Here is a 23,947-nt window from a genome sequence, read left to right as displayed (position 1 = left end):
CAAGCAGCACGAAGATTGAGCGCACTCCTTTGGTGGTGTCGAGTTCTCGAACTTTACGAAGCTGCTTCTAATACGCTCGTATCAGGTTCAAATCAACTGTATTAAGCTAGCCTTGCTCTGAAACTAAGCTTTTAGAAACTAGCAGATATTCTCTATTTTTGTATTTTTGATGGACCGGTATGTTTAATACGTATCTTACTCATTTAATGGCCTGCAATATATTGTTTTGTATTCATAGCCAATGCGCCCACGCTCTCAAAGATGCCGTGTAGACTTCTCCATAATATAAAGCCATGTAGTCTTTTTAAAGAAACCGTCTCTTTCTTTCTCTCTATCCGTGAGACCAGCACTACAGTTTGTCACTGAATTACAGACGCAGTGGGAAAGGTGCGAGGCCGCACGCTTAGAGCAGGATCTACCAATTTCTAACACGTGTCTGCAGCATAGACCGCCTTTTTCCCTACGCCTCAACTGTCGTAGTGTAGACTGCTTCGTACTCCATACTCCAGACTCCCCCTGCCCCCCTGTTCTACAGTCCTTGCTGAGTGCGATTAGCATACTGTTCGTATCTGACTTCTTTCACATACCTGTGAACCAAAAACTTCACTACTAGCTTGAACCACTGGGTATATGCCAGAATATAAAACTTGCTGATGGCTGCTGCCTCGCTTAGTAGACAACTTGGGTCACTGGGGATACAATAGTGGCATGCGCTCATGCTTGGCCAATCTTCCAGAATTAGTGCGTCAAGACGACACAAGGAACGTGTAGCATTATATCCTTACAGTAAAGAGATAGCATCCCATCAAAGTCGAGCGCGTCCGCTTAATGATTGGCCATTCCAACGAAGTTGTAATGATTATTCATTCAGGCGATTCATTCAATGGCCATGTCGCATGTGGCGATGCCGTGCCTTCCACCAGTGCTGGTGGCGGACCGAGTCACTTCTTAAAATGTATCTGTGTGTAGATATGTATCTATACAGAAAACGTATGCGAAGAAATAGATATAGAACAATTAAAGACAGCTCGTCAATCTACTCAACAAACACTATGCATTTTTGCTAATCACAACTTTCGCTATCGCATTACTTCCATCGTCATAATCAAGATAATCCGTCATAACGGATGAAGATATAGCGATTCAGATGCGTGAATAAAATATATTATCGAAACATATTTATCGTGAATAAAATCAATCAATCAATATTCATCATAGCTTATAAAACAATTACACACCCATCATAAGGTAGACTGCTAGTCGCACTAACGTCGCCACCCTCAGTCCAGTGTTCACCTTGTGATGTTTTTCAGACACTTCTAAACATATTGTAGAAAAATTATCGTTCCTCTTTGGGGGGAAAGTGAAGGCTATATAGGCAGGTGGGAGAGAAGGGGGATGGTGTACCCTTAGGATATGGTGCTGGTCTGGGACGCCCTTAATTGCGCGAGGGGCACTCAGGCCAAGGTTGTCCACGAATGCAGCACAGACTTAACTAACGAGTGCATCAGACGCCGCCCTCACCAACAGAGTGACGTCCTCTCTCGTCAACCTGAATTTCGCGCTGTCAGAGCGGTAATCGTTCTCGGTGACGCGGCGGTAGTGTTGTAAGGTTCATCTGAGGACCCGAACACTGGGTGCTTGGAGCTCCTCTCGGGCCAGCCTTTCGAGGTTAAAGGCGCACCGGAGTATCGAAAGGCATAGCAGTAAATAGCGGTGCTATTGGAGTGATCGTGTGATGTCACATTGTAAAAAACGCTGATAAATGTCCTGTACGATCTCCATAAACGCGATTGGTGCCAAGTAATCCCCGCAAAATGTTTTGTACCTGCTCTTTTTCATATGTAGAGGAGTAAACATTTTGCTAGCGTGTTATGGTTCGTGCCGGTGTCACAAGGGGACATTACGAGCGCTGTCGTTTTTAGGTACGTCTACAGGTATTACCGTATAATACGTCTACACTTACATATCTCCGCGAGGCCGAAACTCTTCCATTTACGGCAGTCAGTAAACGCACGCCATAAACGCGCCTGCTCCGTTTGCGGTACTTCAAAACTTAAGGCAGACATACTGCGCGCTGTTACCTATTTACTGAACACCCAGTCTCGTTAGCCGAAGCGAAAGAACGTAGTCCGTTCGGAAATGATGATCCCGGCACGCAGGACTTGGAAGCCGCTGCTGGCATTTGCTTTGCCTTTTCTCCACGAGTGACGCCGAAAGAAGAAAAAAAAAAACGGCAACGAAGTCGTTGGTACATTTCGTTCCCCCGCTATGAGCTTGCGAGCACGAGACATAGCGACGTCAAAACGCTACAGTGCAAACCGAACGCGTTCGCCAACCGAAAACACACCCGACGGGAAAGCTCGCAAGAAAAAAAAAAGAGTTAAATGCTGGCAAGCTGGCGATTACGACACAGCAGTCAGCGGCGCGATTGAACCGTGCAGGCAGCACGGTCACGCTCAATTTCACGCGTCGCGTGGAGCTATAGGGGGGAGGGGGGGGGGGGGGTCTGCCTAGAAAACGCAGGATGCGACGTACTGGATAAACGGACAACTGAACATGGCCGACGATGTGTAGCTTTCTCAGAAGAAGGTGCGCCATTATTCCTCTGGTGAAATTTGCGCGATTCTGTAAGTAAAAGACCAGAATATTCAGCGCTTGCATAGGTAGCCGGCAGCCATCTTTTGCCGGAGACAGCGAGAACTGGCCCGAATGAACGGCCGTGCACGATGGCGCTGAAACTGTTCCTCTGGCATGCATAGTGTCAGTGGGCCTATTCGATTTGCCTTCCCCGACCGCACGTGACTGTCTCAGAAGGTGCATATGCGCAAACTTTCATTAGCCTCGTTCACGTGAAACCGATGCGAGCGGGTCGAGTCAGGGAGTGGAGTTGACCCACCACGACCCATGCATTACCTGCACGTTATCAGCAGGATGCAATACCAGTTCTTCCCTGTGCTGTGTAGGGGTCATGTGCAGGTATATGTACATCTGATTGAACTGCCTCATACAGCCTTCAAGAGCTCGCCACATATATTCCTCAAGAAGGTGAGGATCGTGGAAAGCTCGCGCACAACTTTTGCAGAGCACACAGCACTCCCTGTCTGACAGGGCTTGTCCTCGCAGCGCTGTTTGGATCCCTCATCCTGTGCCAGTATACGTTTCGATAGCCATTCAGATGACACCGAAAATGTGCTGCGAGTATGCATTACCTGACACATTATTATCAGATGGACATCCCACAGGCTCTCTGTGCCACTCAGGCACTATGACTATGACCATGACTACTGCTCCCTTTACTCTGTCTCATGCAGCGTATGGGAGCTCGCTCGGCCCTTGAGAGCTAACTGAGGGCTGTGGGGAGCTCGTACTTAGTAGAAAATTCGCGCATATCGTTCATAACGTCCTACCGAAAAACAGTCGCATCGAGGCGATCCTAATCGAGCTCGTACCTAACCGACTCTTAAAACAAAGCGTTTTTGTACTAAACGTCTACAGCTCCCCTGCGCACTACAAACAATCTTTCCACGCAATCCTTACTAAAGCCACATCATTGGCACGAAACTCACCGCTCATTATCGCAGGGGACTTCAACGCCCCCCACCCGTCGTGGGGTTACCCCACAATCAAGCCTAGCGGCAACAACCTCTCGCGCGCGATCGACGACCTGTCCCTCACCCTGGTTACGGACCACAGGTTCCCCACCAGATTGGGTACGTCGACCCGACGCGACACTACGCCGGACCTCACGTTACTCCGAAATGTAGCAAACTACACATGGACGAATACGCAAGAGAACCTGGGCAGCGATCACTTCGTCATACGCACAGAAATACCAAACACGACGGCCCCACCCCGGTCTTTCACCCTCACAGACTGGCAAAGCTTCCGCCAGTTACGGAAGGAAAACACGAACACGTACGATTCCTTCGAAGAGCTCCTCTCTGCGATAAAGGGCGACGTAACTAGAGCCACGAAAATCATACAAACGGAATTGGAGGCCCCAAGGGTTGACCCTCACCTCGCACACTTACTCGAGGCCAAGGCCTCGATACTTGCGCGATGGAGAAAGCAACGTCTCAACAGACGCCTGCGCAAACGCATCGCGATACTCAACCGAGACATCGAACAATACTGTACGGAGCTCACAAGACTCCAATGGCACGAAATATGTTCGGTGGTCGACGGCCGCATGCGGACCGGAGGTAAGTGGAACCTCCTGAAACGCATGTTAGACGACAGCCAAACAAAGGATAATCAAAGCCACGCGCTAGACCGACTTTTACACTCACATAAAGAGAAAGGGGGAACGGAAGAGTCCTTCCTGGAAGAAATCGCCAAACGTTACCTTCCGCTAGGCGACGCTCACCCCAACGATTACCCGAGCATAAAGTGCGAAACCACTCCCGAACTAGACGCTGCCTTCACGGAAGCAGAAGTCCGAGAGGCGCTACACAACCTAAACAGCAGGTCGGCCTCAGGACCCGACGGGGTAACCAACCGAATGTTACGTAACTTAGACGACCAGGCCATTACATTACTCACTAAAGACATCAATCACGTGCGGGAAACAGGAGAGGTACCAACGCAATGGCGCACGGCCACGGTGGTCCTTATCCCAAAACCCGGCAAACCACTTAATCTCGACAATTTACGCCCTATCTCTCTTACTTCATGCGTGGGTAAAGTAGCCGAGCACGTCATTCAAAACTGAGGTTCACGCTACATTGAGGAACACGAACTCCTCCCACACAACATGGTAGGGTTTCGACCCCACCTTTCCACGAAATATGTCCTGTTGCTCCTAAAGAGACAGGTATTTGACGTTAAAACAAGAGACGTTCCAGGCATTCTGGCCCTCGATCTCACGAAAGCATTCGACACCGTCTCGCACCGCTTCATATTGGAGTCTGTGGCAGGCCTCGGCCTCGGCCAGAGATTTCAGGAGTACGTGCGCTTCTTCTTAAAAGACAGAGAAGCCCGACTGCGAGTCTCACAACTTAAGTCGGACTGCTACACGCTGGGCTCCGTCGGAACACCGCAAGGCTCCAGTCATCTCTCCATTACTATTTAACATAGTGATGAAGGGACTCGCAGACAAACTACGAGACATCCCGAACGTAAATTGCGCTCTATATGCAGATGACATCCCCGTCTGGAGCCCGGGAGGCTCCCTGGCAGACATGGAGCAGGCATTATAGTCTGCCCTAGATGCAACGGAGGAGTATACCTACTAGACACAGGAATGAAACTATCCTCCAAGAAATCGGAACTCTTACTATATCGCAAGTCTTGCCAAGGAGTCAGATACATAACTCCTCTAGACGAACTGCCGATCGCACTACACACAAGAGACGGACAACAGATTCCGCTAGTCGACCACATACGCATTCTTGGACTCCTAATCGAAGCCACCGGATGCCACGGACACACGATCAAACCCTTAACCGCCAAAACCGAAAACATGATCAGACTCATCCACAGAGTCTCAGGGCGCAGGAAGGGTCTCTGCGAAGATAACCTTCTGCGCGTATACCACGCGTTCCTTATGGGCCATATTAATTACGTCGCCTCCGCCCACAATTGGACGAAAACAGAAAAGACGAAACTAAACACACTCATGCGCAAGAGCATCAAACAGGTCTTGGGCATTCCGCAAAGAGCAAGTACAGCAAATGTTGATCAGCTAGGCATGCACAACAACATCTACGAAGTGGTCGAGGCTCAGACTATGGCGCAAATACTCCGCCTATCCTCGTCCAAAGCCGGTAGACTAATTCTAAGCGAAGCTAATGTCTCCCTATCTCGAGCACGCTGTTACCCTACCGAGTGAAATTAGAGACAACTACAGAGTCTCACCGTTTCCCAGAAACGTCCACCCACTATACAAGGTGGGTAGGCGCCGGGCCCGCGCCCGCGCGATTCTCGACCCCACCGACGCGGATCGTGAAGCCACCGCACTTGTGGACGCGGCCCAGTACGGCAATACATCAACTTTCGCGATAGTAGTTGTGGACGGCAACGGAACGTTACGATCATCGGCATCGGTTAAATCGACCACCAGCGCTAAAGCAGAACAGATAGCCGTAGCCATCGCCATGGCAGACCCCACATTTACCCATGTCCTCACGGATTCGCGTGCTGCAATTCGGGCTTACAAAAGCGGCAACGTATCGAAAGAGGTAGCGCATATACTACTAGCAACCTCAAAAGAGTGCAAACGATGCCTCTCCTGGTTCCCCCCTCACATGGGGAAAGACATTCACCCGCAAAAACCCAACCTCAATGAAACGGCCCACGACCGTGCGCGAGAACTCGCCCGCCGCGACGGTCCCACGGCCTCCGAGGGGCTGGACATTCAGCTTAATGACCCGCTACTCACTTACCAAGAAATCACCTCGCACTATCGAAAAGACAGAATGAAATACCCGCTCCCGCACGCCAAACTCGAGTGCGCACAGGCGGCCGCGTTTCGAATGCTGCAAACGGACTCGTATCCGTCACGAGGCCTATTAAGCCACTACAATTCAGAAATGGTGCAGGTGCAGCGGCGGCGTAGAGGTAGAACACCCGCCTAGCGTGCAAGAGGTCCCTGGTTCGAATACCGGTGCCGCGCAATTTTCCACCGGATTAAAAAAAAATCCGCGTGTTGATAAAATTGCATAAACAGGCCTGGAGTGTGGCCTGATCCCGGTGACCAGAACCGGTAACGCACTTCCTCACCAGAGCAGGACTGGCCACCCTGGTGCAGTACTTGGCCACAACCTCCTATATATGAAAACAACAATCAAACCCCGGCCCCTCAGTCCCCAGCAGCTGCGAAGCAACTGACCACGGCGGCGGTCAGACCTGCGACGCTGCAGAGGGTGCTAAGAATCCCTGGCTCCGGACAGGCCGCCATTGGAAAATAAACCTGGCAACGTTTAACGCTAGAACGTTATCTAGTGAGGCGAGTCTAGCAATGCTATTGGAGGAATTAGAGGGCAGTAAATGGGCTCACTGAAGTTAGGAGGGCAAAAGAAGCATATACAGAGGTAAAAAGCGGGCACGTCCTTGCTACCGGGGCTTAGCGGAGAGACGAGAACTAGCTGGTAACAAACAGGAATTCTATAGCATTAACAAGAACATAGCTGGTAACATACAGGAATTCTATGGCATTAACGAGAGTGGCAGGTCTTGTTGTGAAACTTAATAAGACGTACAAAATGAAGGTTGTACAGGTCTACGCCCCTACATCCAGTCATGATGACCAGGAAGTCGAAAGCTTCTATGAAGACGTGGAATCGGCAATGGGTAAAGTCAAAACAAAATACAGTATACTGATGGGCGACTTCAATGCCAAGGTAGGCGAGAAGCAGGCTGGAGACAAGGCAGTGGGGGAATATGGCATAGGCACTAGGAACAGCAGGGGAGAGTTATTAGTAGAGTTTGCGGAACATAATATGCGGATAATGAATACCTTCTTCCGCAAGCGAGATAGCCGAAAGTGGACGTGAAGAAGCCCGAACGGCGAAACTAGAAATGAAATAGACCTCATACTCTGCGCTAACCCTGGCATCATACAAGATGTGGACGTGCTCAGCAAGGTGCGCTGCAGTGACCATAGGATGGTAAGAACTCGAATTAGCCTAGACCTGAGGAGGGAACGGAAGCAACTGGTACATAAGAAGTCGATGAATGAGTTAGCGGTAAGAGGGAAAATAGAGGAATTCCAGATCAAGCTACAGAACAGGCATTCGGCTGTAACTCAGGAAGAGGACCTTAGTGTTGAAGCAATGAACGACAATCTTGTGGGCATCATTAAGGAGTGTGCAATAGAAGTCGGTGGTAACTCCGTTAGACAGGATAGCAGTAAGCGATCGCTGGAGACGAAAGATCTGATCAAGAAACGCCAATGTATGAAAGCCTCTAACCCTACAGCTAGAATAGAACTGGCAGAACTTTCGAAGTTAATCAACAAGCATAAGACAGCTGACATAAGGAAGTATAATATGGATAGAATTGAACACGCTCTCAGGAACGGAGGAAACTTAAAAGCAGTGAAGAAGAAACTAGGAATTGGCAAGAATCAGATGTATGCTTTAGGAGACAAAGCCGGCAATATCATTACTAATATGGATGAGATAGTTCAAGTGGCTGAGGAGTTCTATAGAGATTTATACAGTACCAGTGGCACCCACGACGATAATGGAAGAGAGAATAGTCTAGAGGAATTCGAAATCCCACAGGTAACACCGGAAGAAGTAAAGAAAGCCTTGGGAGCTATGCAAAGGGGGAAGGCAGCTGGGGAGGATCAGGTAACAGCAGATTTGTTGAAGGATGGTGGGAACACTGTCCTAGAAAGATTGGCCGCCCTATATACACAATGCCTCATGACCTCGAACGTACCGGAATCTTGGAAGAACGCTAACTTAATCCTAATCCATAAGAAAGGGGACGCCAAAGACTTGAAAAATTATAGACCGATCAGCTTACTGTCCGTTGCCTACAAATTATTTACTAAGGTAATTGCAAATAGAATCAGGAACACCTTAGACTTCCGTCAACCAAAGGAGCAGGCAGGATTCCGTAAAGGCTACTCAACAATAGACCATATTCACACTATCAATCAGGTGATAGAAAAATGTGCGGAATATAACCAACCTTTATATATAGCTTTCATTGATTACGAGAAAGCGTTTGATTCAGTCGAAACCTCAGCAGTCATGGAGGCATTGCGGAATCAGGGTGTAGACAAGCCGTATGTAATAATACTGAAAGATATCTATAGCGGCTCCACAGCCACCGTATTCCTCCATAAAGAAAGCAACAAAATCCCAATAAAGAAAGGAGTCAGGCAGGGAGATACGATATCTCCGATGCTACTCACAGCGTGTTTACAACAGGTATTCAGAGACCTGGATTGGGAAGAATTGGGGATAAGAGTTAATGGAGAATACCTTACTAACTTGCGATTCGCTGATGATATTGCCTTGCTTAGTAACTCAGGGGACCAACTGCAATGCATACTCACTGACCTGGAGATGCAAAGCCGAAGGGTGGGTCTAAAAATTAATCTGCAGAAAATTAAAGTAATGTTTAACAGTCTCGGAAGGGAACAGCAGTTTACAATAGGCAGTGAGGCACTGGAAGTGGTAAGGCAATACATCTACTTAGGACAGGTAGTGACTGCGTATCCGGATCATGAGACTGCAATAATCAGAAGAATAAGAATGGGCTGGGGTGCGTTTGGCAGGCATTCTCAGATCATGAACAGCAGGTTGCCATTATCCCTCAAGAGAAAAGTTTATAACAGCTGTGTCTTACCGGTACTCACGTACGGGGCAGAAACCTGGAGGCTTACGAAAAGGGTTCTACTTAAATTGAGGACGACGCAACGAACTATGGAAAGAAGAATGATAGGTGTAACGTTAAGGGATAAGAAAAGAGCAGATTGGGTAAGGGAACAAACGCGAGTTAATGATATCTCAGTTGAAATCAAGAAAAAGAGATGGGCATGGGCAGGACACGTAATGAGGAGGGAACATAACCGCTGGTCATTAAGAGTAACGGAATGGATTCCAAGGGAAGGAAAGCGTAGCAGGGGGCGGCAGAAAGTTAGGTGGGCGGATGAGATTAAGAAGTTTGCAGGGACAACATGGCCACAATTAGTACACGACCGGGGTAGCTGGAGAAGTATGGCAGAGGCCTTTACCCTGCAGTGGGCATAACCAGGCTGATGATGATGATGAATTCAGAAATCCGGGCAAATTGCCCAGACTGCCCAGAACTCCATTGCTCACTCTCGCACATGCTTTGGCAATGTACCGCGTGACCAGAGGGCCCTCTTTCCAGTGAGCCCGAATGGGAAGAAGCCCTCAAAAGCCCGGACCTCAAACTCCAACTTAAGGCCGTCCAGAGGGCCCCAGAACTGGCGGAGCGTCACCACGTTCCCGTCCCGACTTGGGCGTCGCCTACAGTTTCGGCCCAAGGAGATCCCCGCGTGCGATCTCCAACGGCTTAAACCCACTCAGGACCTCAATAAAGTTCTTGAATGACTTCTTAGGCAATACAAACAGGGACGAAGAAAAGGAGCTCCTTTTCTTCGTCCCTCTTTGTTCTGCGCACGAAAGGCTTTTTTTAATGCAGTGCCTACGTTTGTGCATGATTTTGTCGTATGCACCGTGTAAGCCCAAGAAATGCCTACGCTTAAGCGCCACACTGTTCACATCCTTAACTTCGTGCATTGCTTCCCGATAGGCATTACACTGGTCACAGGCTATGCGGAAATGCTAACACAAACGAAGGTGAATTAGCACTGTGAAGCGGGGAAGCAGCGATTCGTGATGTTTGTCAAGAGAATAATGGCGACGATAGGTGCAAGCGCAGAGAATTAAGACACATTATTTAAGCACATTTGCGCTTTTAAACCCCTTATGTCACTGTGGCACATAGACATTCCGGAGGATTGGGCGGCCACACAACCATGCAGCGACGCATATCCAGTGTCCCAAGAGTGGCGTAGCCCGAATAAAAGAAGTTACAGAAATTCATAGCAACTATGGAATACTACACTCCATTTCATTGAGAAAGTCGTGTGTCTTAAGATACCTAGGAGTACATTTTAGTCACATATGTTATGCCGTGATAAATGGTTTGCTTGGAACATGAGTGACGCACAGGCACTGCATATTTATAAGAACTCTGCAGTGTCCGGCAGGACATCGATCTACCCAGCAACCGCGGCAGATGCCGGTAGGGAGAGGGGAATTAGGCAAAGGAAACCGTACGAATGTTCCTTTCTCTTTCATAGTAATGCATGTCAAGAAATGCGAAATGCTCGAAGACTTTAAACCTCTCACACTACCCACATCAGGGTAGAATAATTTTAGTTACTTCAAATGCATATACAGATTAATATAACTTTGTTTCCAGCCGGTTGGCCGAAGGCATATCACAACTTCTTTTCGTTTGGTGTAGTCCTACTTCTTATTTAAATATCATGTAATATTGGCGGCACCATGCTCTGTTTCCGTTAATTTCATTGTGTGTCATGGAGCAGCTGTCTTGTGTTTAGTGTAAATAGTTGCCAGAAGTGTAGAACCGCCATATTTTCTGTTACCATCATTCAGTAAACTGCCACGTGTATCGCCAGTGTTGTATCTTTTCGCCGATACGTGTGGTGTCGGTCCGTATTGGCAGTGACGTTACCTCGAAATATACTACCCTTATGCCGTTTTTTTTTTTTTTTTCACTATTTGTGTAAATGAGTATTTAGGTCGCTGGTGTTGAGGCTGTTGTTACTTTAATGTTATGGATGACTGTCCTCGCTTTAAAGTGAGAAAACAAGAAAAAGATGAAACAGTATTTCTCTATTTGGACCAGCCGCAAGCCTGCATGCGCTCCGATGAGAGTAGCCTGACCATGTGAATGTCAGGTGTCAGTCAGCCACTCACGCCACCTTCAGAAATCGTTACTTCTTACTTGTCTGCGTCTAAAACGAGAATGTGAACAAGGAAGGCAGGTATATCGAAGGTGGCGTGGGGAGGTGGTAGCTTAGTTGTCAGCCTACCCAGCTCGCAATTACACATTGTATCAGTGCACGGGTTCGAATCCCAGTGGAACTGTTTGTGAAGAAAGCTTGCTATGCACTCCGCTGATGGTGAAGCTCAGAATGAGGCAGCGGCCTGACGACAACGGTTGTCGGCGGAACAACATAACGGATGGGCACGGCAAACCAAGCTTTTAGAACTTCACTGTTGCCACATTAAATCACTGCGGCGACTAGAGTTGGACACGATCAACGGGTGTGCTTCTCGCTGCTAACCCAGACTATGATACGCAACAAGGGCTTAAGGATGCCTGTTATTATTGCAATCATGAAAATTACCTAAAAATCTGTGTCTACATCAGAATTTTCTGACGTCTGCATCCGTCTTCCTGAAGGTTTGAAAGTCGTTTAGATAAAACGGTTGTGTGGAAGTTTTGGCTGCAATTGGAGAGAAACATAGTCTGCTGATAAGATTGGACTACAATGCCGATCACGTTCCCAACGTGCAAGTAAATAATAATTACATCTATGGAATCTTCCAATGCAGTTTTTACTTTGCTTTATAATGAGGAGGGCTACTTACGGCGCATAAGAAAAACTAGAAAAATCTAAATATACAAATGCAACCCGCAAGGCTCAATTCGATCGCAATGCAGTTCGCACTACATTTTATGTGTACCCCGTTTCCCACAGTTTCTGCTCTTATGAAAAATAGTCTACGAACAAATGTAGCATCGCCAACGTTACACAGGAGAGACTGGAGTTGAAACTGGGACACAGGGCACTGTATTTTTTGAGCATTTGATGCATGTTGGAACTGAGGGAGTCATTTGAGCAATGTTATGGGTCTTATAAATAAGTCATTAGTATAGTGTTTTTGTCGGCGTCCTCAAATCAGTCCTTTGCTCGCGTGCCAACTTTACGGTTTTAAATCATGATATTATATATTGTTTAGGAGGATTTTTAAAAACCCTTACTAGCTTTCTCCGTATGAGCTGTCTATTGTCTTGCTTCAGTACACTGCAAAAGTACCGTTTCTACTCGAACAAGAGGCTTCTGGAAGAACTACGCTAAGTAAGACATCAGACAATCTCTAAGTTACACTCGAGCGATTTACATTGGTAAAAAAACGTTCAAAAAAGCAATAACAGACACGTAACTGGGTGTTACAGGCGGCTACTCTTTATCAGCAACAGAGATAACGCCTGTGGCATAAGCTTTGGGGAGAAGTTCGGGCTGTAGGAATAGCTTCTAATTCTTTAATTTTAGTGTCGTTGACGTCATCACTACGCTATCGCGGGGAAGTTCGCAAAGTTTAAGGTCAATACGTCACGTGGTGGCACCCATGCGAACTAAACCCTGACATCCAAAAAAGCTGAATATGATGACATGCAGATAGCGGCAGCAAGGACTTTCGTCCAATTGAACCGTCTCCAACCAAACGGACAATCAATTTCTTCAAAAAATTCCCCGAATAGGCCTTGATTACGACTTAATTAAACATCTTCGCATGCGCTGACCAATAAGCTTTAAACGGCTTTCTTCTCGTGGCTCGGTTCTCCAACAAATGTACTCAGGAATTCTGTCATAGAGGATAACGGCTTTTCTGTGTGTTCAATGAAGCATCATAGATGATCGCAAGAACTGTGACAGATAGTCTTATATTGCTCATTATTTCCTTTTTTGTATTTTCACATATTTCCTACCCCTGATACCTATATATCCATATTCCTTACCCCTACGCAAGGTATGGATAACCTGTCTGTATATCTACCTTTCTCGTTCTGGAGCCACATAGCGAATATGGAGAAAGGATGGACGAAGGAAAACTATAGGAGGGAGGATTACGTCACGCAGCCAGCCTTGGCAAGCGAACACAAAACCTTTGCGTTTAGATCACGGAGCAAGAGTCAAGATTTGCTGAGACGTTTGGTTCCCAGTAGCTATGCCAGGAGTTTTTATTCGGTGTTTGCTTGTTCGGCTTCCCTGCCATGGCTCTGCGTGCAGAGCAGTAACACTAAAAGCAACCAGGATGATGAGCAAAGCGTGAACAAGGTGATTGCAGGAGCCAACATTTCGACAAGTGGACTTGTCTTCTTCAAGGCCTTGAAGAAGACAAGTCCACTTGTCGAAACGTTGGCTCCTGCAATCACCTTGTTCACGTTTTGCTCATCGTCTTGAATTTCCATCTCCCGCATTCCCCGTGTTTTCCCTAAAAGCATCCAGGTAATTTGTCGTGTAATCATGTGTCAGATGTGGTTTGAGCCACATCTGACGTGGTTCACTCGGCACCTGCTTTTCGCCAACATTTTCGGATGTTTTTACAGTGTGTACCCCTGAACTTTCGACATTTTCGCATCCGTGAAGTCAAGAGGAACACGCCGATACCCAACTTTTGTGGGTGGTGGACGTCTGTGACATTTCTTGCCGTTTTTCTTTCGACTACGTTGTGACTGTGTGCTCAGCCTAACCGTGTTAGGGTTCGCGAGGCGACGCATCGCTCGCCCACCTCTTCTCGTCGGAGGCTTTTCCACGGACTTTGCGATGGAATGTGAGGTGGAAGGGGGAGTTTTTATCTCCCGAGGACTTAACTAAAGACTCCGGGTCGCAGCTCGTTGCCGCCAGACGTTTTTCAATGAGAATGAAAAACGTGGACAATGCCAGTACGGCCGACGTTCAGCATAAAGCCGGACCTAACGCTCGGCGCCGCGCCGACCGCGCGGGCATTCAAAGCAAGATCATTCGAGGGGCCAGGATGACTCCGATGCCCAAGGAAGAGGCAAAGATCGTCGTGCGGTCCAGGGGAGGCCATTTTATCAGCAAGTGCGGACCTACCGCAGTCGCCGACGCCATCTGGCAGGCTGCCGGGCTCGATTCGGCGTCGCGGGACACCGACACGATGTGTCCCAAATTTCAACAAAATATAATGGTGATCAGCGCACCAAAGAGGGACAACGCTGCACGCTACGTCGGCATCGAGGGCATCTCCGTCGTCGGTCAACGTTTCGATGTGAGCGCTTACGAGGCCGCCCCCCACTACACGTGCAAGGGCGTCATCCGACGCGTCTCCCTTACCGACGGTCTCGCGGCGATCGACAAAAAACTCGTCAACCCGACAAATCCCACGGCGCTGGGCGCCGAAAGAATCAAGAACACCGGCACCGTGGTGGTCCTGTTCGAGGGATACCAGGTGCCAAATTTTGTCTCGTACGGCGGCACTATCGTCAGGTGCACTTCATTTCGCAAGCAAATGGACGTGTGTTACAGCTGCGGCAAACTCGGGCAAAGCTCCGACGTCTGCCCTTCGCCCAACGACACCATCTGCAGAGGATGCGGAGAATCAAACCCCGACGCTCAGCATAGGTACGATCCCAAATGCAAGCTTACCACCTTACCGCCGCCAAGGAGCGCAAGCGACAATTTCCGACGCCGTATCCCGTCAGGCGCAGACAGGGGGAACGCTCCCGCGCCCTCAACGCCGAACATTTCCCGCCCATGGAGGGCGCGAATCAAGCCCGGCAAGCGTCGACGGAACACCAATACGGTCGCAGCCGCTCCCGGTCCAGGGGGAGATCCAGGTCTCGTGGCCGCTCCAGGGGTCGCACTAGGAGCCGCTCCGTCTCCAGGGCCAGGTTGATGTCAAGATCGAGAGTCCGATCCAGATCCAGATCCGGTTCCACAGGCCACCCGGGTTCCATAACCCAGCTAGCATCTGGACCTCAGCCCGTCTCCACACGTTGCGGGAAGCAGCCGACCCTCGTTTGGGCCGATCTGGCACGTCCCAAGCCCGGTGCCAATATAGAAGCTGCTCAGGCACCTCGTAACGACCCGCACCCAGAGCAAGCTAGGGACGCGGAAGTCATTCGCTTAGGCAAAGAGAACGGCGACCCCAGGAGCACGATCAAGAGGCTAGTTAACAAAATGGCAGAGATCAGGAAACTCGTTTCGAATGTGTCGGATAACGGTGCGCCAGGAAGGGCACAGAAATTCCAATCCCAGCTCCGGTAGACGGTACTGCGACGTCCTCCAAACGCAGAGCAGTAGTAAAACAAACAGGTGAATCGGGAGCGTTGTCCGCAGAAGTCAGCGAGATTAAGCGAACTCTCATTGGGCTGGCAGATGGCCTCAAACAGGTCACCGCTAGCGTCAGTCGTCTCACCGATAACGTTCGCCAAATTCAGGTTGCACTCGGAGACTCCAACAGGGGCCTCAGAGCTCTCACTGATCGCATCGACGCCATTGAGGCACCAATGGCTTCATACGCCTCCGTCGTACAACTACTAACCGTTCCCGCCATACTAAAGTAAGCTAGACTTCAGTATACCACCAAGGCGGCGACAGGAGTTCCCAGTCTTTGCGCAGCCCTAACTGCCCCGTTAGTTGGTAGTCCGTCCGGTCCGCCATAATGGATACTTCCAAAATGTTTTCGCATTTGGCAATGGAACTGCACGGGGTATTCTAAAGAAAAAAGCCACTCTGCAGCAGTTTTTCAGGTCTTTCGCTATCAAACCTCAAGTGATTGCTCTCTAGGAAACATTAGTCTCCGCCGCCTCGCTCCAGGGCTACAGGGCCGTGTCGGGTCGACCCGGGGGGCGAGGGATTTGCACCTTGATTGATAAAAGGCTGACTCATCTCACCCACGACCTCAAGCTGGCGAGTGGTAGAATTGAATGTCATGGTTGAGATCCTGCGAGACGTACCGTAGCGGAATCAGCGCAGAAACAGCGTGTTCGTCCTCAATATCTACAGCAACCCCAGGGACTTGCGCCAGCAGTTCAAGATCATCCTCAAGAAAGCGACCGACTTGGCCGGCCCTCGACCCTTGGTCGTCGTCGGTGACTTCAACGCACCGTACGGCATCTGGGGTTACGTCTACGACACTACCAAGGGGCGCAACCTGTGGCAAGACGCCAACGAGATGGACCTCACTCTGGTCACTGACAAGGATTTTTCTACGCGCATCCGCAACTCCGTCACGCGGGACTCAACACCCGACCTCGCGTTCATCAGGAACGTTGAAGACGTGGGCTGGGAGATCACCGCGATGGAGTTCGGCAGCGACTACTACATTCTCGAGACCAAATTCAAGGTGTCTCGGAGTAGGATCATAGAACTCACGTTCATCGATTGGGACCACTTTCGCAAGATCGCGAAGAACCCGTTAGAGCCAGGGCACCCGCCACTCTCGAAGAATGCTGCGAACGCGTCCGGAACGACGCTTCCGCTGCTACCAAGAAAGTGTAAACCGATCTCGACGTCGAGCGGATGGACAGCAGACTTGCCCACCTGATCGAGGCCAAAAACGCCCTGCTCCGCCGATGGAAGGGTCAAAGGCTCAATCGCACACTACGAAAAAATATCTCGGAGCTCAGCAATGTCATCGATGACCACTGCAAGGCGATATGCCAGCAGCAGTGGGACGAGCTCTGCGAATCCATCGACGGACAGATGCGCAACGGCAAATCCTGGGATATGCTCAAGCACCTTCTCGACGAAAGCGGCTCGAAGTCAAATCAGAGGCAAACGTTGGCCCGGGCCCATCACGAAGCCACCAGGTTTTTCACGGTCGATGACCTCGTCTCAAAACTCGTACAGAAATACTTGGCCGTCCGTCGCGACGGAGATCCGGCGACCGAACTCCCGGACTACCGGGGTCCTCCACGCACCGAGCTCGACGAAGACTTCTCCGTTGCCTAGGTCAGAGAGGCCATCTTCGCGCTCAACCGCAAGTCTGCGCCGGGTCCGGACAGAGTCGGCAACAGAATGTTGAGAAACCTCGAGGACACGGTTGATCCTCTTTCTGACCGACAAAATCAACGAATCCTGGAATATCGGCGTTGTTCCTGCAGAATGGAAGATGGCCTGCACGGTGCTCATTCCCAGGCCCGGCAAGGCCCCGAACATCGAGAACCTCAGGCCGATTTTTCTAACCTCCTGCGTCGGCAAGGTCAAGGAGCGCGTCGTCCTCAACAGGGTCAACGGGTACTTCGAAGATAACGAGGTTTAGACATACAACATGATCGGCTTCCGCGCCGGACTCTCGACGCAGGATGCAATGAAGCTAATAAGGCATCAGATTGTGGATGGCCGTTCCAGAGACGTGAAGGCTTTGCTCGGTCTGGACCTCGAGAAAGCTCTCGAGAAAGCTTTCTCGAGAGCTCAGAGGGCGGGACACTCCTCAGGGAGCCGTCATTTCAACCACACTGTTTAACATCTGTATGATTGGTCTTTCCGAGAGTTTGACACGCGTAGAGGGCATCAAGCACACCATATACGCCGACGACATCGCCCTATGGTGCTCCGGCGGATGCGAGCGCGGAGTAGAAGAATCCCTGCAGGAGTCGATCGACGTGATCGAGGAGTATCTCCGTCCCACCGGACTTCGATGCTCCCCCGCCAAGTCGGAGCTTCTGCTTTCCAGAAAAGAGAAGGGAGGCAGACCCAACGATTGGAAGCCAGTCTCCGAAAGCAGCATCAGTCTTCGCACTTGTGACGGGGGGGGGGGGGGGTGATACCCAGGGTCAACGTTATTCGGGCCCTGGGCATGTTTGTCGAATTCAACGGCGGGAACGGAATGGCTCTCCACAAGATCATCGCAAAGACGGACAACGCTTTCCGCCTCGTTCGCAGAATAGCAAACCGGCACCGAGGAATGAGCGAAACAATCTCCTCAGGCTTATCAAAGCCTTAGTGCTATGTCACTTTACGTACACAATTTCTATGCACAAATGGCTCCCACTCGCCTGAGCACCACAGCGGCAGGTAAACACTTCCTAGAAGAGCTGGGTTACCACCCTGCGGGATTCCCGATGGTCAGTACCTCGATCCCTAGGTGCATTCGAGACACGTTCGCAGTGGCCCCTGGGCCCCGAAACGTCCATCCCGTCCATAACAAAGGCAGACGCAAGGCCAGAGAAGCAGCCATTCTCAAATAGATCAAGCAACGAGACATGAGAGCAAGCTTCGTCGACGCCACAGAGTACAGCGATGGGAAGACCTTTTCCATCGTTGTCGTCGACTCCTGCGGCCAGATTTCCAATAACGCCTCCATTCGCACTAGAAAAGCAAATCCTGGCTGTCCGGCGTGCCCGCGACCGCGCCGGTGGACTAGACCTGCCGGTCCCGACGTGGGACTAGCCGGGTGCGCGACGAGTTCGCGTCCTCGCCGGACCTGCAATAAAGTTTCTTCACTCACTCACTCACTCACTCACTCTCTCACTCACTCACTCACTCACTCACTCACTCACTCACTCACTCACTCACTCACTCACTCACTCACTCACTCACTCACTCACTCACGTGTTGGGCCATCAAGTTTGGATTCAATCACATTGCGGTATGCTCTCCTCTATCTCTCTCTTCTATCTCTTTCCTTCCTACATGGTGATTACCAATGACGGGATTTCGACTAGCCCTGTCATGATTGCGAAGCACTGCGAATGAGATTACTTATTTACTCCTGGGAGCTGGAGCTATCCATATATATATATATATATATATATATATATATATATATATATATATTCGAAAACGCAGGGGACAAAAGTTTAAAGCACGCTAACGACTTTTTGTTCAGTAAGTTGCAGCGAAAGAAGAAAACTCCTTCTAAGGGCACGAGAGACAGACAAAAGCGCACGCTCAAAAAGAAGAAAAAAAGACGCCTTCCTTTCTGTCAGTCCGTACAGACAGCTCTCATCTGAAGTCTTCAGGTATAGTTCGTTCAAGCCTTCTGGACCCCAAGTGCCGCACCTTACAACCAGGCCATGGACCTCTTGTTCCCGAAACGACTGGCCGGCGCTGATCTACGAACAAGTGAATCGTTTGACTGCGAAGAAGGCTTCGGCCACGGGCCTTTCCAGAAGAGGACGCTCCTTCTGCTACTTCTGGGAGTCTTTTCGCTTAATAGCCAAACCGCCGTTGTGCCCCTCGTCACCGGTGACGTCGACCATTGGTGCAAGCCGCTCGCCGGCTTCAACATCTCTGCAGCCAATTGGAAGAATATTGCGATACCGACAGAGGCCGACGGACGCTTCAGCCGCTGCCGCGTCTACGAACGCTGCAAGCTCCCCGTTCAACCCAGCAGTTCCAGTGAAGATGGGAAGATTGGCGCTGGACCTGCCGAGGCCGGCTGGTGGTACAGCAGATGCTTCCTAGGCCAGCGTGAGCTCGACGACACCAACGACACACTCGATGCGCCCTGTGAAGAGTGGGACTACGACGTTCGGACGGCCGAGACCAGTGCGGTGAGTTATTGGAACATGGTGTGCCACCGACGTTTGCTGCCGGCAGCCCTTGTCACCCTGCAGAATACCGGTTCTGTCGTTTCGCTTACCCTGCTCGGAGCGTTCGTGGACTACGTCGGCAGGAGAGCCATGCTCGTGGGCTCCGCTGTGGCGACGGTGACCTGCACGCTGTGCACATTGGTGGCGACAAGTTACGCGAGTTACGCTGCGGCACGTTTCTTTAACGGGGGCAGCGCCGCCGCATACACGATTTTCACATTCCTAATCCCATTCGAGGTGATGACACACACGCACAGGCCACAACAGGTCCTGTTCCTGGCGGTTGTCAGTGCGGCGATAGGCGAGATTTGGAAGGCCATCGTCAAATCTGTGGTCGTCGACTGGCGTCTGAAGCAGGTCATCTTCCTCGCTCCGACGGCTTTCCTGCTCCCTGCTTTGTCTGTAGCACGAGAGTCACCCCGCTGGCTTGTCGCAAAAGGAAGGCTGAACGCGGCGGAAGCAGTCATGATGCAGGCTGCCAAGACAAACAACTTCCCGCTTGCTACCACCGCCTGCCTCGTGCGAAAACTCAGGGAACAGGTCGAGAAATGCACGGGTCAGGAAGGCACAGACAGAGACGACTTGATCGACTGTCACTCCCTCCGACGTCGAGCGTTGGCCATGTTCTTTGTCTGCTTCTGCATATCGTTCGTCTATCACGTCAGCGCTTTCACGACGGCACGTTCGGGGGAGTTCTGGATCCCGGGCCTCACGGTGGTCATCACGCTGTTGACGTACGCGGCCATGCACTTCTTGATGACCGGCGTCGCCCTTATTACGGTCCTTACTAGTTGCTTCGTGCTGACAGGCATCATCCAATGCGCGCTGAGTATCGCCGCCGCCGCCGGACTCGGTACCGTCAGCAAGGTCTTGCTCGCGCTATCCAAAGGCACCTCAACTGTGATTTTCGTCCACTGTCACACATACGTGCTCGAGCTGTTCCCGTCGGCCGTGCGGGGAGGCGCTATCTGCTGGGCGTTCGCCAGTGGACGCGTCGCGGCCACGTGCGCGTCCTTGACTTTCATACTGAAGCCGAACGCACACGAAGACGTGCTCTTTGCCGTGACAGGACTGCTCCTCTTCGTCTGTCTGCGTGTCATCCGTGCCCTGCCACGCACAACGGTGGTGGAGGAAGCGAAGATCGTGACTAGGCTAGCTTCGGACTCCACCAGGATTACCGTGGACCACATGAAGCGGACCCTGGTGCGGCAAACTCAAGATAACGCGCTCAAGACTACAAGCGCGGACAGCTCCAAGTCCTCCGGCAGGAAGAGCCGGAAAAGCCGTACCAGGATCATTCCGGGCAGTTCTAAGACATCCCGTGGCTTTTGCACCGACCACATGGAAAAGTGACAAGCAGCACGAAGATTGAGCGCACTCCTTTGGTGGTGTCGAGTTCTCGAACTGTACGAAGCTGCTTCTAATATGCTCGTATCAGGTTCAAATCAACTGTATTAAGCTAGCCTTGCTCTGAAACTAAGCTTCTGGAAACTAGCAGATATTCTCTATTTTTGTATTTTTGATGGACCGGTATGTTTATTACGTATCTTACTCGTTTAATGGCCTGCAATATATAGTTTTGTATTCATAGCCAACGCGCCCACGCTCTCAAAGATGCCGTGTAGACTTCTCCATAATATAAAGCCATGTAGTCTTTTTAAAGAGACCGTCTCTTTCTTTCTCTCTCTCCGTGAGACCAGCACTACAGTTTGTCACTGAATTACAGACGCAGTTGGAAAGTTGCGAGGCAGCACTTAGAGCAGGATCTACCAATTTCTAACACGTGTCTGCAGCATAAACCGCCTTCTTCCCTACGCCTCACCTGTCGTAGTGTAGACTGCTTCGTACTCCGTACTCCAGACTCCCCCTGCCCCCCTGTTCTACAGTCCTTGCTGAGTGCGATTAGCATACTGTTCGTATCTAACTTCTTTCACATACCTGTGAACCAAAAAGTTGACTACTAGCTTGAACCACTGGGTATATGCCAGAATAGAAAACTTGCTGATGGCTGCTGCCTCGCTTAGTAGACAACTTGGGTCACTGGGGATACAATAGTGGCATGCGCGCATGCTTGGCCAATCTTCCAGAATTAGTGCGTCAAGACGACACAAGGAACGTGTAGCATTATACCCTTACAGTAAAGCGATAGCATCCCATCAAAGTCGAGCGCGTCCGCTTAATGGTTGGCCATTCCAACGAAGTTGTAATGACTATTCATTAAGGCAATTCATTCAACGGCTATGTCGCATGTGGCGATGCCGTGCCTTCCACCAGTGCTGGTGGCGGACCGAGTCACTTCTTAAAATGTATCTGTGTGTAGATATGTATCTATACAGAAAAAGTATGCGAAGAAATAGATATAGAACAATTAAAGACAGCTCGTCAATCTACTCAACAAACACTATGCATTTTTGCTAATCACAACTTTCGCTATCGCATTACTTCCATCGTCATAATCAAGATAATCCGTCATAACGGATGAAGATATAGCGATTCAGATGCGTGAATAAAATATATTATCGAAACATATTTATCGTGAATAAAATCAATCAATCAATATTCATCATAGCTTATAAAACATTTAACCAATTACACACCCATCAAAAGATAGACTGCTAGTCGCACTAACGTCGCTACCCTCAGTCCAGTGTTCATCTTGTGATGTTTCTCAGACACTTCTAAACATATTGTAGAAACATTATCGTTCCTCTTTAGGGGGAAAGTGAAGGCTATACTGGCAGGTGGGAGGGAAGGGGGATGGTGTACCCTTAGGATATGGTGCTGGTCTGGGACGCCCTTAATTGCGCGAGGGGCACTCAGGCCAAGGTTGTCCACGAATGCAGCACAGACTGAACTAACGAGTGCATCAGACGCCGCCCTCAACAACAGAGTGACGTCCTCTCTCGTCAACCTGAATTTCGCGCTGTCAGAGCGGTAATCGTTCTCGGTGACGCGGCGGTAGTGTTGTCAGGTTCATCTGAGGACCCGAACACTGGGTGCTTGGAGCTCCTCTCGGGCCAGCCTTTCGAGGTTAAAGGCGCACCGGAGTAACGAAAGGCATAGCAGTAAATAGCGGTGCTATTGGAGTGATCGTGTGATGTCACATTGTAAAAAACGCTGATAAATGTCCTGTACGATCTCCATAAACGCGATTGGTACCAAGTAATCCCCGCAAAAGGTTTTGTACCTGCTCTTTTTCATATGTAGAGGAGTAAACATTTTGCTAGCGTATTATGGTTCGTGCCGGTGTTACAACGGGACATTACGAGCGCTGCCGTTTTTAGGTACGTCTACCGGTATTGCCGTATAATACGTCTACACTTACATATCTCCGCGAGGCCGAAACTCTTCCATTTACGGCAGTCAGTAAATGCACGCCATAAACGCGCGTGCTCCGTTTGCGTTACTTCAAAACTTAAGGCGGACATACTGCGCGCTGTTACCTATTTACTAAAGACCCAGTCTCGTTAGCCGAAGCGAAAGAACGTAGTCCGTTCGGAAATGGTGATCCCGGCACCAAGAACTTGGAAGCTGCTGCTGGCATTTGCTTTGCCTTTTCTCCGCGAGTGACGCCGAAAGAAGAAAAAAAAAACGGCAACGAAGTCGTTGGTACATTTCGTTCCCCCGCTATGAGCTTGCGAGCACGAGACATAGCGACGTCAAAACGCTACAGTGCAAACCGAACGCGTTCGCCAACCGAAAACACACCCGACGGGAAAGCTCGCAAGAAAAAAAAAAGAGTTAAATGCTGGCAAGCTGGCGATTACGACACAGCAGTCAGCGGCGCAATTGAACCGTGCAGGCAGCACGGTCACGCCCAATTTCACGCGTCGCGTGGAGCTATCGGGGGGAGGGGGGGGGGGGCTGCCTAGAAAACGGAGGATGCGACGTACTGGATAAACGGACAACTGAAAATGGCCGACGATGTGTAGCTTTCTCAGAAGAAGGTGCGCCATTATTCCTCTGGTGAAATTTGCGCGATTCTGTAAGTAAAAGACCAGAATATTCAGCGCTTGCATAGGTAGCCGGCAGCCATCTTTTGCCGGAGACAGCGAGAACTGGCCCGAATGAACGGCCGTGCACGATGGCGCTGAACCTGTTCCTCTGGCATGCATAGTGTCAGTGGGCCTATTCG

At 50.1% G+C, this 23,947-nt stretch overlaps 1 protein-coding gene across 1 annotated transcript; it reads left to right on the top strand.

Annotated features, from left to right (window-relative positions):
* Positions 1-19,293: 19,293 nt before the first annotated feature.
* LOC126519044 (solute carrier family 22 member 7-like) lies at positions 19,294-21,165 on the top strand. Its single transcript, XM_050168655.1, has one exon. The coding sequence runs from the start codon at positions 19,294-19,296 to the stop codon at positions 21,163-21,165; it is 1,872 nt and encodes a 623-aa protein (XP_050024612.1).
* Positions 21,166-23,947: the final 2,782 nt, after the last annotated feature.

Source organism: Dermacentor andersoni, chromosome 10, assembly GCF_023375885.2.
Source record: "Dermacentor andersoni chromosome 10, qqDerAnde1_hic_scaffold, whole genome shotgun sequence".
Taxonomy (NCBI): domain Eukaryota; kingdom Metazoa; phylum Arthropoda; class Arachnida; order Ixodida; family Ixodidae; genus Dermacentor; species Dermacentor andersoni.
Note: the sequence above shows the minus strand (reverse complement) of the source record. Positions and strands in the feature narration are given on the sequence as shown.

What these genes read in the sequence shown, in the direction of transcription:
- LOC126519044 (XM_050168655.1), top strand. Translation starts at nt 19,294, where the DNA reads ATGGACCTCTTGTTCCCGAAACGACTGGCCGGCGCTGATCTACGAACA.